Source organism: Pseudonaja textilis, chromosome 2 (assembly GCF_049901715.1).
Source record: "Pseudonaja textilis isolate UNSWEBS1 chromosome 2, rPseTex1.2, whole genome shotgun sequence".
Classification (NCBI taxonomy): domain Eukaryota; kingdom Metazoa; phylum Chordata; class Lepidosauria; order Squamata; family Elapidae; genus Pseudonaja; species Pseudonaja textilis.
Window position 1 is genome coordinate 254,417,013 of NC_141991.1, and position 16,382 is coordinate 254,433,394.

Consider the following 16,382-nt stretch of genomic DNA (forward strand, 5'->3'; position numbering starts at 1 on the left):
GGAGGAGGAGGAGGGAGAAGAGGAGGACTGTGGGATCCTTGGTGCTCTCTGAGCTTGGTTATTTTCCTGCAGACATTTTATGACCCAACTAGATAACATCAGCAGTCCTAGAAGAAAGAGGGGGGTCTCTGTTTATGCAGAAGTGGCTGGCCATTTCGGTGTTGGTGGGAGTGTTGTTTTCTGCCTGTTAGTTATTCCCCTGAGTAGGCGCTTATGTATAAACAGTGAGCCCCGTTTGCGACCTTCGGACAAGCAAAATCCCAGGGGAGCCAGATTCCCCTACCAACCCTGCCACTAGCTTAACCCCTGCGGAGATTCCCTCAACAATGGCGGGAAGAAAGATAGCAAAATGGGGCAAAACTCACTTAACGACTGTCTCGCTTAATAATAGACATTTGGAGCTCCGCTGTAAGTGTAAGTTGAGGACTACCTGTAGAGAGGTGGGGCACCTGGTTAGCTTGTCCATCACCCCGTTGGAGATGTTGGGAGGGGTCTCCTTTCAGGACGGAGTCGCTGTGGTCATCCCTGCCCCTTTTGCCCGGCCATCTCTGAATCCCGGGAAAACTTCTCCGCTTTCCCGTCACCCGAGGAAGGAGAAGGCTGGGTTTTTTCTCTGCAGAACGCGGACAAAGTCAGAAGCGGGTTACCTGACGCCATTTCCCTCCCTTGGCCCAGGTCTCCAGGAACGCTCTCAGTGCCTGCGTCACGTTCATGGACTGGAAGGAGGTTCCCAGCGACTTGTTCAACTATGAGATGTACAGCAGCCCCCATAGCATGTACAAGGACATCTGCGCCATCATCGTAAGTTTGAGCCAAAGCTGGCTTGTTTTGTTCCAGACGGCTGTATGCTAACCGCTTAATTTAATTTTATTTTTGTCCCACCCTTATTTATAAATAAGTCAAGATGGTGGACATCCCTAATACTTTTGTATAACATGGGATGTAGAAGGAAGATACGAAAGATCTTGAGAGACCCTTCGCATCCAGGCCACTCGTTTTTTTGAGATCCTACCATCAGGAAGACGATATATAGAGTGCTGAAAGCCAGGACAAGTCGATTTAAACATAGCTTTTACCCAAGTGCTGTGATCAGGTTAAATGCAGAGTTATGAATCTGGTGGTCTTAACAGATACACCGTATTTCCCCATGTATAAGCACCCCCTTTGTATAAGCCACCCCCCCCAATTTTTGGACTGTGAAGTTTTGAAAAAAATATTTTATTAGAGAAACAAGTTATGAAGAAAGAAAATTTACAAAGAAACAAAATTCGACGTCTAGATCTACAACTTTGGTCATGACGCCAAAAGCGGTGCGGGCGACGCTAGCAATCTACGCATCGGAACGAGAGTAGGAACGAAGCATTCAGGCCGATGCCTAGCGTATGCATTTCTATCGCGTACTCGCACTCGTAATCGTATCATCACGTACAATTTTTACAAAAAAGTATAGCATACTGCTGGAAAACCAGTTTATTCCTACTTTATTATTTTATGCATTTTTCACGTATAAAAAGTGTACCTGCTTTGTATATGCCACCCCCCTACTTTTTGGGCTTGAAAATTTTGGAAAAAAGGGGTGGCTTATACATGGGGAAATACGGTATATCCTGGTTGTACAGTTTTTTAACTGTTATTTGTTTTAATTTGTTTTACATTGTTATTTGTAGATGTCTTTTGGTGTTGTTCAGTTGTATGTTGTGAAAGAGCACCTTATTTCGTTGTTCTCAGGGTTCTGAGTACAATGACAATAAATTTATCTTATCTTAACTTCTTCTCCTCCGATTTCCTTCACAACAACCCTGTGAGGTGGGTTGCACTGAAAGAGAGGGACCGCAACCAAAGTCACCCAGCTGGCTCTGATGACTAAGGAGGGACTAGAACTCTTCATCTCCTGGTGATTGGCCCCAAATCACCCACCCAGCTTTCATGCCTAAGGGGGGGGACTAGAACTCCCAAATCACCCAGCTGGCTATGAAGACTGAGGCAAGACCAGAACTCTCCCTTTCCTAGTGCAGGGGTGTCAAACTCAATTCCATTGCAGGCTGCATCAGGGCTGGGGTTGACCTCAGGAATGGCCGACTGGGTGGGCGTGGCCGGCTCAACTCCACTCCCCAAACTGCGTGCATGTTTCATCTTTGCGTTGGGTAGACCGTCAATGTCTGGCTGGCCCTCTTGCCTGTTATCCTTGGGTAGATCGGGCTGGAAGGTAGGCTGCCCTGATCCAGGGGTGTGAAATATAAGGACCAAGGACCAAATGAGACCCAGGAGATGCTCAGATCCAGCCTGCGGGCCCTCCTGGTCTCTCCAATGAGAAGAGGAAAGAGATTGGCCTACAACCTATTTATTATTGTCTTTAATAACATAAATGTGTTTGTATATATACTATATAATGTAATAATGTTATATTGTATTGCATTGCATTGTACTGTAGAATAGGATAGTACATTCCATTATAGTAAAATAATACCATTTAGTATAATAAAATATAGCATAGTATAATAATATTATAGTTTAGTAGCGTACGGTATGAGACAATACAATATAATGAAATATAATATGTCATTGAAGACTTTGTTATTGAGGGCATGAGGACTAGAAACCTGACCAAGAAAGAGACCCCTTTGTGGAAAAAAGGAAGCTATATAGAGTTCATTGGCTTCTTTCTTGCCTTCTTTTCCCCAGATGAATAAATGCAAGCAAAACATCTCCCAAATGTTGGACCAAATGCTGGATTTCCTGCGGAACAGAAAGCCTCTTTATCGAGAGGCAGCTGCCCAACTAATTGGTAAGCACAAATGCAAAACCTGGAAGAAGGGGATAGAAAAGCAAGAGAGACAGGCAGCTTAAATCCATGCACGCTGATCACTATCACACACACACACAAACACACCCTGCAGAATTAAGGACTATTGCACCAGGCTGGAAGTTGCTGTTACACCGTGCGGCTTCTCCGTAACCGCTACAATTTTTTTGAGTTTCAGCAGCCTTCTTCCTCGCTATGATTTCCACTCCCTGTCTCCTTCCCAGCCCCCATTGGCCCAATTTAATCAAAAAGGGATAAATTGTTAAGAGGTCTTCTAGTCCAGCCTCCTCTTCAAGCACGAGCCCCTATACCACTCCAGACAAGTGGCTGGCCGATCTCTTCTTAAAAGCCTCCACTGAGGAACACCCAAAAGTTAGACCTAGAGAGACTTGGAATGACTTTATTGTCCCTTTAAATGTAGACTAATCAGCATACATTAAAATGAAATTTCATTGCATGCAGCCCTCAAAAACCACTAGAATCAAAGCAGTCGATTTAGCCATCTCTGCTAACTCCATCAACGCTTTCTATTTATGTGTCTAGCCTGCTGCGCACCGTATTTAACACAGGATGTGGTTCCTTCCAGCCAACTAGAAGCAGTTTACCTCGGTGAGTTTAAAAGTACCCTAGCTTGAAGCAGTGACTTTTTCTCCAGAAGCCCTGTCGCTGATAAGGGTTGGTCCTCCAGGTCGTTCCGGGAAATAATTTTCTTTTTGGATTCGTTTCAGCTCTCCGGAATCTGGAAGGCGATTGTGAACCCTCAGTGGCTCAGGTGGCAGCTGCATCATTAGAAGAACTGTTTCGACAATGTGGCCACCGAGTAAACCCCGATCTAGTTAGTAGCCAACTCCTAGCCAAAGTCATTGGAAGCATCTCCATACAGCCCTCTGAGACCCCGCAATAAATCATTTAAAGAATTTAATGGTTTACTTTATTGTCATTGCACCTCATACGACGAAATTAAATGCCATCTTCAGTGTGTATATCTATATCTATCTATATCTATATCCATATCTCTATCTCTATCTCTATATCTCTATCTCTATCTCTATCTCTATCTCTATCTATCTATCTCTATCTATAACTATATCTATCTCTATCTCTATCTCTATCTCTATCTCTATATCTCTCTATCTCTCTCTATCGCTATCTCTATCTCTATCTATAACTATATCCTCTATCTCTATCTATAACTATCTCTATCTCTATCTATAACTATAACTATCTCTATCTCTATCTATAACTATCTCTATCTATAACTATAACTATATCTATCTATCTCTATCTATAACTATCTCTCTCTATCTATAACTATATCTATCTCTATCTATAACTATATCTCTATCTCTATCTATAACTATCTCTATCTATAACTATATCCTCTATCTCTATCTATAACTATCTCTATCTCTATCTATAACTATATCCTCTATCTCTATCTATAACTATATCTCTATCTCTATCTATAACTATATCTCTATCTCTATCTATAACTATATCCTCTATCTCTATCTATAACTATCTCTATCTATAACTATAACTATCTCTATCTCTATCTCTATCTATAACTATAACTATCTCTATCTCTATCTCTATCTATAACTATATCTATCTATCTCTATCTATAACTATCTCTATCTCTATCTATAACTATCTCTATCTATCTCTATCTATAACTATCTCTATCTCTATCTATAACTATATCTCTATCTCTATCTATAACTATATCTATCTATCTCTATCTATAACTATCTCTATCTCTATCTATAACTATATCCTCTATCTCTATCTATAACTATCTCTATCTCTATCTATAACTATATCCTCTATCTCTATCTATAACTATATCTCTATCTCTATCTATAACTATATCTCTATCTCTATCTATAACTATATCCTCTATCTCTATCTATAACTATCTCTATCTATAACTATAACTATCTCTATCTCTATCTCTATCTCTATCTCTATCTATAACTATAACTATCTCTATCTCTATCTATAACTATATCTATCTATCTCTATCTATAACTATCTCTATCTCTATCTATAACTATCTCTATCTATCTCTATCTATAACTATCTCTATCTCTATCTCTATCTATAACTATATCTCTATCTCTATCTATAACTATATCTATCTATCTCTATCTATAACTATCTCTATCTCTATCTCTATCTCTATCTATAACTATCTCTATCTCTATCTATAACTATATCTATCTCTATCTATAACTATATCTATCTCTATCTCTATCTCTATCTCTATCTCTATCTATAACTATCTCTATCTCTATCTATAACTATATCTATCTATCTCTATCTATAACTATATCTATCTCTATCTATAACTATCTCTATCTCTATCTATCTCTATCTCTATCTCTGTCTGTCCATCTCTCTGTGTGTGCGCGTGTGTGTGTTTTTTTTTTCTTTTCGCGGGATATTTATATGTATGTGTCATGCCCCTGGTGGAGACTGACTCTGAGGAAGAGGAGGAACAGCCAACAGGGAGTGGGAGTGTGGCTCCGGAGGTGGTGGAGGAGGCTGGGGAAGGGCAGAGGCCAGCTGAGCAGTCAGAGGAGGATCCAGGCCCATCCCCTATCCATCCTAGGTCATGCAGGGAGGAGATGATCAGGGAAAAGCGAGGTCTACTCAGGAGGAGATTACCATGATCCTCCTCGTGGCTTGCAGGTGGGAGCTATGTATATAAGTTTGCAACTGCGCAGTTAGAATTGCTGGAGTCAATTAGTGTTCATCTTGAAAGAGGCTTATCTTTGCTGGCGTTCTTCCCATGGACTTTTCTCGGTTATTTTCCTAGAGTTTATAGTTAGTTATCTCGACTTGCTTCGGAACTCTCATCAATGCAGTTTGTTTTGGTTTCCTGTTTGCCTCATTATTTACTTTTGTGGCTTTAAACTGTGCCTAATAAAACAGTGAAGTTAAGTTGAAGGCTTTACCGGACTTTAATATATGTTTTGGGTTTGGGGTTATTTTGAGAGACTACGGGCCATCACATTTTGACTCCAGCCACCCCTTCTACTTATTTTTGCTTTTTGTGGGGTAGCCATGGATCAGCTCAGAGCAGAGATTGCCCAGTTAACTCAGCAAGTGGCTCTTTTGACTGCACAGGTGGCACAAATGCAAGCTGCCTGGCCACGTTGAAAATGCCCAGTGGCAGTGCCTGATAAATTTGATGGTTCGCTGATCCAATTTCCAGCATTTTTTGGGCAGTGCCAGCTTTACATGAGCCTTCGGCCTGAGGACTTTCCCACTGACCGGGATAAGGTGGGTTTTTGATTAGTTTGTTGTCAGGCTCTGCAGCACGTTGGGCGACGCCTCTGCTGACCCAGCCCAACCAGGTGTTGGACAATTACACCGAGTTTTGCCATCAGTTTCGGGCCATGTTTGAGGACCCTGTTCGAAGCCAAACAGCAAACAGACATTTGAGAGAGTTGAAGCAGGGACGTGGCTCACTCATGGATTATATTGCTAGTTTTTGGGTGGTTGCTCAGGATGTACCAATGGAATGAGGCAGCACTATTAGACCAGTTCCAGGAGGGTTTGTCGTCGGAGCTTCTGAATGAGTTGGCGCGCACTGAATGCCCTCGCACCCTTCAGGAGCTCATGCATCTGTGTCTTCGTATCGATGCTAGACTTCAGCAGTGACGGGTGCGATGACGGACAGAGACCGTATCTGTTTCCAGCAAGATGGCGCCCTTGGTGGAAGTGCCTTTGGAGGAACCCATGCGGTTGGGGGCTGGCTGCCCTCAACACTGCCTGACTCAAGTAGAAAAGGATAGACGTTGTCGTGATGGTTTATGCCTCTATTGTGGCAATCAAGGCCATTTTGCGGCCAAGTGTCCTGTTAAGACATCCACAGCAGCGATCCCTGTGGTGGCGGGAAACGAGCATCGCTTGGCCTACGGGGGTCTGCAGGTCGGGGTGTAAAGTCCATAGGCCCGCCATCTTCACCAGCCTTGCCACCCTCACCACCTTTGACATCTTTGACATCTCCACCGCAGTCGCTATTGGTGAAGCGTCTTGTGCTGCCAGCAAGTGTGTTCATGCCTGGTGTGGGAGCGGTGGAGATCCCAGCTTTGGTCGACTCAGGGGCCACAGCCAGCTTCATGGATGCTCATTTTGTCAAGCAGTGGTTCATTCCTCAGCAACAGGTATCCCCACCAGTAATGGTGGAGACGATTGATGGTCAGCACCTTCGTTCGGGACCTGTGATTGCTGCAACCAACCCCCCTTGCATGCGTATTGGGCAGCATGTGGAGGAAATCGTGTTTTTCGTTGCCGCAGTGCCTCATTTTCCGGTGGTGCTGGGTTTGGAGTGGCTACAGGCCCATGATCCACAGATTGTCTGGTCATCTGGAGCTGTGCAGTTCCTTGATAAGAAGTATGCCAACCATTGCTTGCGCTCCTGTGCAGGGAGTGTGGCTACGCACATGGACCTGGATCTACCTGCAGATTTGGTGGACTTTACTGATGTGTTTGGGGAGAAGGAGGCAGATCAGTTGCCTCCGCATTGGGCGTATGACTGTCCAATCGACTTGTTGCCCGATGCAAAATTGCCAGTGGGTCAGATATATTCCCTGTCAGAACCGGAGTTGGCCGCGTTGCGGGATTTTATTAACAAGAACCTCCAGAAAGGGTTTATCCGGTCTTCTACCTCCCCATTGGCTGCACCGGTGCTTTTTGTGAAAAAGAAATCGGAGATCTACATTTGTGTTGTGATTACCGCAAGTTGAATGCAATCACAGTGAGGAATTGGGACCCGCTTCCCCTCATCCCTGAACTGATTGAGTGGCTTTGTCAAGCTAAGATCTTTACGAAGTTAGATTTGCATGGGGCCTACAATCTGGTTCACATTCGTGCAGGGGACGAGTGGAAAACAGCTTTCTGGACGAGGTACGGGCATTTTGAGTATCCCGTGATGCCTTTTGGATTAACCAATGCCCCAGCTGTGTTCATGCATTTCATGCACGATGTTTTCCATGATTTGTTGGATCAATTCGTGGTCATTTATTTAGATGACATTTTGATTTACTCAGACTCCCTGCAGGAACATTGGCAGCATGTGCGGCTAGTGTTGCAACGTTTGCGTGATAACCACCTACTTGCTAAACATGAGAAATGTCAGTTTGCACAAACCACGATTGACTTCTTGGGACATCGTATTTCACCTGCCGGGGTGGAAATGGATCTGGAAAAAATTCGATCATTGCAGGCGTGGGAACCTCCACAGCGGGTTAAGCATGTGCAACGACTGTTGGAGGTTGCGAACTACTACTGCACATTTATTCCGCATTTTGCTGTCTTGACCGCTCCCCTTTCTAATCTGCTCAAGAAAGAGAAGTTCCATTGGGGTGCTGAGGAGCAGGCAGCTTTCGAGGCATTGAAAGCCGCCTTTGCTTGTGAGCCTATCCTCAAACACCCTGATCCAAGCCAGCCATTTGTGGTGGAAACAGATGCTTCCGATGTGGCTGTTGGTGCAGTGCTCCTCCAGGAGTATGCTCCCGCAGGCACCATGTTCCTGTGCGCTTATTATTCCCAGAAGTTGCCGGCTCCAGAGCGCAACTATACGATTTGGGACAAGGAGCTATTGGCGGTTAAGGTCGCCTTTGAGACATGGCGGCACCACCTGGAGGGAGCTCGTCACCAAATCGAGGTTCGGATGGATCATCGCAATTTGGAACACCTACGTACAGCTCGAAGATTGAACCAGCATCAGGTGAGATGGTCCTTATTCTTTGCTCGATTTGATTTTCGGGTGACCTATTTTCCGAGTGGAGGGAATCAATATGCCGACGCCCTATCTCAGAAGCCTGAGTATACCCAAAGGGAGGATAAAATCTTGCCCTGGACGGTGATTCCGTTGGAGCGGTTTGCGGCCACTGAGGAACCTGTGGACCTTTGAGTGAGGATTCAGGAGGAGCAGCAGCAGGACCCATTTGTGACAGCTCGACATCGAGAATTGGATGAGAATGGGAGACAAGAGATTCCTTGGACGTATATTGGGGAACTGTTGCAGGACCCTCGTCCGAGTCCTCTCCAGACTCCTGGACCGGTCCCCTTTCTTCCCCACTGACCGATTCTGCTGCCGGCAAACCACAACAATATGCCAGTTTCCAAGCCTCTGAGTTTTGATCACCTGACCATGGGAATATTTCATAAGTGTGAAAAAAGGTCTTAAGGTACTGTTTTCACTGTTTTAACTTCAAAGCATCACTAAATGAATGGTTGTAAGTCAACGACTACCTGATATTTAATCCAGGTAGTCCCCCACTTACGACCATAATGGAGCCCAGCATTTCTGCAACTAAGTGACACATTTGTTAAGTGAATTTTGCCTCATTTTACGACCTTTCCAGCCATAGTCGTTAAGTGAATTGGGACACTGCAACCATTATAAATATGAATCAGTTACCAAGCATCCAAATTTTGATTATGTGACTATGGGAATGCTGCAACGGTTGTAAATGTGAAAAACAGTTATATAAGTCGGTTGTTAAATTAGTCACACAGTCATTAAGCAAATCCAGCTGCCCCATTGACTTGGCTTGTCAGAAAGTCACAAAAGTTGATTGTAGGACCTGGAGACACTACAATCGTCGTAAATGTGAATCTGTGGCCGAATCTTTGAATTTTGATCACATGACCCTGAGAACGCTGTGAAAATCGGTCCTAAGTCCCTTTTTTCAGTGCCATTGTAAGTCTGAATGGTCACTCAATGAAATGGTGTAAGTCAATGACTACCTTATTACATGCTGGCCTGAGTTTTCTTTTCTTTTCGTTCTTCGCTTTCTGTCAAGTCTTTCCAAATTCTTCCAGCAGATGGTAGCAGCACCCAATCTTACGAGTTTTCCTTCAGACAAAGTTCTGTAAATATATATGTATGTATGAATGGATGTATGTACGTATGTACGTACATATGTATGGTATTCAGCTTTATTTGGGTATTTTCTCACATCATTATAGTTGTGCTTTTAAAGTTGTAGCAATGTTTCGGCAGAATCTCATCTGCCATCATCAGGCTTCTGTATTGTGTTCGTCAGACTTTCACAGCCATTTCTGTTTTAAATTTGGGGCAAGCCTACGCTGTGCCAGAATGGTTTTTTCTTCATCCTGATTGGTTGGGAGTCTTGGTCTGTGTTTATTGGTCTTGGAGTTTGCTGTGTTCTGCTTGATTGGTGTTTCTAATATCTTCTGTCTGTTTTGTGGCTTTTTTTGTGTCTTGATTGGCTGGCAACATTGTGTTCCTGTATTGGAGACTTTTAGTGCAGCTTGGCTCTGAGTAAATGGATGGCTATCATTTGTTAGGAAGCTAGGTTTCACCTGGGTGCCTGGTTGGGGTGTGTTTGAGTTGGAGGTATCAGGGGAGTCTGTTTGTGCCCAGGTTGGCTTGTGGTTTGGAGATTTTTTTGTTTGTGAGTGTATATATATATATATATATATATATATATATATATATATATATATATATATATCAGAATTTGATTTTGCAATTGTGGAATTTCCAGATGCATACGGTATTCCTTCCGAGGTGGGTAAAATGAGGACCCAGATTGTTGGGAGCAAGAGGCTGACTATAAAACTAGCGGTACCTGAACACCCTTGTAAGTGGACCATAAGCTTCCTAACAGACAGGAAGCAGCAGGTGAAGCTAGGCGGAATCACCTGCGATACCTGTACAATCAGCACAGGGGGCCCCCAAGGCTGTGTGCTATCTCCACTTCTCTTCTCCCTATACACCAATGACTGCATCTCAAACGATCCATTTGTTAAAATACTGAAGTTTGCTGATGACACAACAGTGATTGGTCTCATTCGAGACAACGACGAATCCGCATATAGACAGGAGGTTATACAACTTGCCTCGTGGTATAACCAGAACAATCTGGAACTGAACACACTCAAAACCATAGAACAACAACAAAGAATGTTCTTTCTGCGCCAACTCAGAAAGCTCAAACTGCCCAAAGAGCTGCTGATCCAGTTCTACAGAGGAATTTTTGAGTCTGCCATCTGCACCTCTATGACGGTCTGGTTTGGTTCTGCAACCCAACAGGACAGACACAGGCTTCAGAGGATAATTAGGACTGCAGAAAAAACAATTACTACCAACCTGCCTTCCATCGAGGACCTGTAAACTGCACGAGTCAAAAAGAGGGCTGTGAAAATATTTATAGACCCTTCACATCCCAGACATAAACTGTTTCAACTCCTTCCCTCAAAACAACGCTATAGAGCACAGCACACCATAACAACTAAACACAAGGATAATTTTTTCCCAAACACCATCACTCTACTAAACAAACAATTCCCTCAACACTGTTCAACTATTTACAAAGTGTACACTACTATTACTGTTAATCTTCTCATCACTCCTTATCACCCATCCCCTCCCACTTGTGATTGTACGACTGTAAATTTGTTGCTTGTATCCTTACGATTTATATTGATTGTTTCCTAGTATGATTTGATTGTTGATTGTGCCCTAAGACTATCATTAAGTGTTGTATGTTATGATTCTTGATTCTTAATGAATGTATCTTTTCTTTATGTATACTGAGTCTTTACACCAAGACAAATTCCTTGTGTGTCCAATCACACTTGGCCAATAAAGTATTCTATTCTATTTTAAATCACTTTCTGACAGTGAGAACAATCAACCAATGAAACATCTTGTCCTCAGAAGTTGTGGGAGCGCCATCACTTGAGACTTTCAAGAAGAGATTGGACTGCCATCTGTCAGAAATGGTGTAGGGTCTTCCGCTTGGGTGAGGGGGTTGGACTAGATGACCTACAAGGTCCTTTCCAATTCTGATTATCTGTTATCTGTTAAATCTATACACATCATCTATCTCTCTAGTCCTCTCTCTCTCTCTTTCTCTTTACATACAGCATCTATCTCTATCTATCTTAGCTATATCTATCTTCTATCTATTCATCCAGCTATCTAACTAATCTAGCTATCTATACATATGATCTATCCACCTACCTATCTACCTACCTATCTATCATTTATCCATCCATCCAGCTATCTAGCTAATCTATCTATCTATCTATCTATCTATCTATCTATCTATCTATCTATCTATCTATCTATCTATCTAATCTATCTATTTCTTTCCATCCATCCAGCTATCTATTGTCAGAAAGTTTCTCCTTATTTCCAGGTTAAATCTCTCCTTGTTCAGTTTCCATCCATTATTCCTTGTCTGGCCTTCAAGTGCTTTGGAAAATAGCTTGACCCTCTTCCTCCTCTCTGGGGCAGCCCCTCAAATATTGGAAGACCACTATCATGTCTCCCCTGGTCCTTCTCTTCCGTAGACTAGCCAGGCCCAGGTCCTGCAACCGTTCATTGTATATTTTAGTCTCCAGTCCCCTCATCATCCTGGTTGCTCTTCTCTGCACTCTTTCTAGAGTCTCAACATCTTTTTTATAGTGTGGTGACCGAAACTGGATGCAGGACTCTAGGTGTGGCCTTACTAAGGCTTTATAGAGTGGTATTAGTAGCTCCCTTGGTCTTGATTGCAGGTTAGTGAATGCAGATTGCATCTCTGTGAATGCAGCTTAGGATTGCATTGGCTTTTTTGGCTGCCGCTGCACACTGCTGGCTGTGAACATAGCCATGTGAATGTGTGTGAATGCAGCCACAAGTCCTCGTGTTCTGTCCCATTCCCCCCGCTGTGTGTGCGATCGTCCCGATGCAACGGCTGCACCCTTTTTCCAAAGAAGTTGTGCTGTTTTGTCACAGCATCTCTGCAAGATGCAACTCGTCCAGTAACAGCTGCAGGGCGCATTCCAGAATTCACTGGTTGATGAGTTATTTATGGGTTCCTCTAGGGAAACAACCAGATGGATCCAAAACTTCTTTTTTTGCTTTTTTTTTTTTTGCACTTGCCTTCTTCCCTGCAATTTTTTTATTTTTTTATTTTTTTGCTGGAGGGGACTCGTTGGAAGTTCCTCTCCCCACGTCATGAAAATCAAAAATCCCATTTCCAGTGCCTCATCTGAAACACGCCTATGTTGGGTGCTGTTGGCTTCTACCCTTTGGTTGAGTTTAGTTTAGTTTAGTTTACTGTCATTGCACCTCGTACAATGAAATCAAACACCATCTTCAGTGCACATCATGACCCTGACCATGAAAATAAAACACAAGCACACATTCTTCACATTCTGTACAACTGAACGGAAAATCCGATATTACATTAAGATTGCACTACAAAGTAGAATTCAATATAGTTACTGTCCTGGGATAGAAGCTGTTTTTCAGCCTATACGTCCTTGTTTTTATTATCCTGTATCGGTCTGCCAGATGGTAATAGTTCAAAAAAAAGGGTTCCCAGGATGAAATGGATCTTTAAAGGATGTTTTGAACTTTCTTAAGGCAGCGGGAGCTATGAAGCTCTTCCAAAGAGGGGAGAGGGCAACCCATGATCTTCTGGGCAATGACATTAACCCTCTGGAGTGCTGTCCTATCTGCCACTGTGCAATTGGCAAACCCTACAGAGGTGCAGAAAGTTAAAATACTCTCTAAGGTGCAGTGGTAGAAGGTCACCAGTAGTTTTTCATGTAGTTGTTGTTTTCTGAGAAGCCTCAGGTAGTGTAATCTCTGCTGGGCCCTTCTGACCAGGGCTGCAATGTGAGCCCCCCAGGTCAGGTCCTCTTTTAGGGTAACACCCAGAAACTTAAAATTGGCCGCTTGCTCCATTTGGTCTCCCTTGATAAGCAAGGGTTGGATGTCTGATCTGATCCTTCTATAGTCCACTATCAGCTTCTTGGTCTTATTGGTGTTGAGGACCAAGTTATTGTCTTCACACTTCAATGGAGAGAAGGGGTTGTCACAGAAAGGAAGCTATTTTCCAAGGCATCTGAAGGCCAGACAAGGAATAATGGATGGAAACTGATCAAGGAGAGATTCGATTTAAAAATAAGGAGGAATTTCCTGACAGGGAGAGCTATCCACCCATGGAACAGAAGTTGTCCTTGGAAGTTGCTGCATCACTGAAGGCTTTCCAGAAGAAACTGGACTGCTCTCTGTCAGCAATGGATTATGGTCTCCTGCTTGGGCTTGGGGTTGGACTAGATGACCTAGAAAATCCCTTCCAACTCTGTTAATCTGTTAAAGGCTAAGACCTTTTGATGAGTCAATTCTCTCCCGATGGAGACAGCGCCAAAAATCTAGTTGACCTTTCCAAGCTGAGTATCATTTGGCAATCCAAGAGACATTGCTTGGACCTCTTCCTGCCCTGTCCCAAGTAGGAAATGGCCGGAAACAAGTTGAGATGAGAGGCTGCTGAAGGACCAGGAAGTTGGGTGGGGAGGATTGACAGAAGGAAATTCCAGGTGCCCCAACATGGTCAAGCTGGGTCACCACCAGTCACTTAATAGAACAACAGAGTTGGAAGGAACCTTGGAGGTCTTCTAGTCCACTCCCTCCTGAGGCAGGAAAACCTGTACTATTTCAAACAAATGTTGCCCAATTTTTTCTTGAGAACCTCCAGTGATGAAGCACCCACAACTTCTGGTGGCAAGCTGTTCCACTGGTTAATTGTCCTCACTCTTAGGAAGCTTCGTTCCAGGTTGCTTCTCTCCTTGATTAGTTTCCATCCATTGCTTCTTGTCCTTCTGGAGCTTTGGAGAATCGCTTGTCCCCCTTCTTCTTTGTAGCAGTCCTTCAAATATTGGAAGACTGCCATCATATCACCCCTGGTCCTTCTTTCCATTGGACTAGACATACCCAATTCCTGAAGCCATACTTCATATGTTTTAGCCTCCAGGCTCCTAAGAAATAGTTCTTGAGGACTAGTGTGCATTTCTGTGTGTTTCAGAGGTGGCATTCAGCACGTTCTGACCAGTTCTGGAGAACCGGTAGCGGTAATTTTGACTAGTTCGGAGAACCGGCAAATCCCATCTCTGACTGTCCCTGTCCCCATCTATTCTCTGCCTCCCATTGAGTCCCAGCTGATCACCTGGGTCTTCTTTGGTTGCCCTGCCCAGGAGAACGGAGCTGGAAAGCAGGTTAGTGGGGCGGAGAGGGAAGGGGGATTTTGCAGTAACCTTCCCCTGCCACGCCCACCAAGCCACGGACACGGAACCGGTAGTAAAAAAAAAAAATTGGATCCAACCATTGATGTGGCGGTGTGTATGTTTCATTCTCCAGTCATGTGGAGTGTCTGCTCTGCTCTGAAAAGAAAAATAGCACCCAAATCATCTTGTGAGCCAGACGTGGCCCTTGCATAATGTGTGCTATGATATGCAACACACGTCCTAAGTATGAGCTAAGGAGCTAAGGTTTTCTTTGAGAAATTCTGTGAACTTTTTCTGCAAGGGGTTTTCCAGGAAAGATCCCTCACAACCAATCTGGAGTTGGCCATTGGTCAACAGGAAGACACTCAAGTCCTTGGGCCACCCAACAGTGACAACGTTTCTGTGACTTGAAGGAGGTTAATGCAATCACAATTGAAGAAATACTACAGTAGTAGGACAGGGGTGTGTGATTTAGAATGGAAAGATGGACACACACCACCGTCCTTAAGGGTTTGAAGTCATTTTTGGAATTGTCATCATGTCAGCGTTCCAGCAACCCTCCATTCCACCCAATAACTCCGAGACAGACATCTTCTCAAAGGTTCCTTTTTATTTGGATAGTAACTGGCACAACGAGGGAATCCTGAATAGAAAAGTCCTGGGCTTCCTTACAATAAGTAAAAACTACAAAAATCCATCCCCTACACCCATCATCATGTCACATCTATCCCAAGTTAAGACTTCCTCTCACTTAGGTGCAAAACAACCTGACCTTGAATCAGAAAAAGAATGTTATTGTGTCTAAGTAGCTATACTCCAAAAAATTGCCCCCTCCCATTTTCCCAGGCTCAAATGTGGCAGCGTGGAAGCATCTGATCTCAATATGGCTTTCAAAGCTGACATATCGGATGCTTTAAGTCTGTAGAGCCGGGGGTCAAACTCAGGGATGGGATTCTACCAATTCAGCCCGTTTTGAGGGAACCGGTAGCTCCGAAGATCGGCTGGGAGTGAACCAGTTCGCTCTGAAGATCAAGGTATTTCCTTTTTCCCCCCCACCGATCGGCTGTTTCCGAAGATAAGCTGTGCTGCACGATTTAGATTAGCTAGAAAACAGGACATTGTCGGATTTCTTGCTTTCTAACTAATCTAAATCGCACGGCACAGCTGATCCCTCCCTCCTTCACTGTTGTACTGCTTTGCCCAGGAGGCTTCCCTGAGGCCCAGGAGACAGAAGAAAGATACAGATACAGGTAAAGATAATCAGAGTTGGAAGGGACCTTGTAGGTCATCTAGTCCAACCCCCCACCCAAAGTGGGAGACCCTACACTATTTCTGACAAATGGCAGTCCAATCTCTTCTTGAAAGTGATGTAGCTCCCACAACTTCTGAAGGCAACTTCTGTTCCATCGTTTGACTGTTCTTACTGTCAGAAAGTTTCTCCTGAGACCACCCCCTCTCTGTGGCAGCCCCTCAAATATTGGAAGACCTCTATCATGTCTCCCCTGGTCCTTCTCTTCCCTAGACCATCCAGGCC

At 43.8% G+C, this 16,382-nt stretch overlaps 1 protein-coding gene across 1 annotated transcript in view; it reads left to right on the top strand.

Annotated features, from left to right (window-relative positions):
* The window catches only part of LOC113444953 (maestro heat-like repeat family member 5), a 46,975-nt gene extending 43,268 nt beyond the window's left edge, over nt 1–3,707 (top strand). The window contains exons 23-26 of the mRNA XM_087923227.1: nt 676–801; nt 2,683–2,785; nt 3,347–3,412; nt 3,532–3,707. Of these exons, the coding sequence (XP_087779353.1) occupies nt 676–801; nt 2,683–2,785; nt 3,347–3,412; nt 3,532–3,707 (471 nt within the window). The remainder of the gene's footprint in view (nt 1–675; nt 802–2,682; nt 2,786–3,346; nt 3,413–3,531) is intronic.
* Nucleotides 3,708–16,382: the final 12,675 nt, after the last annotated feature.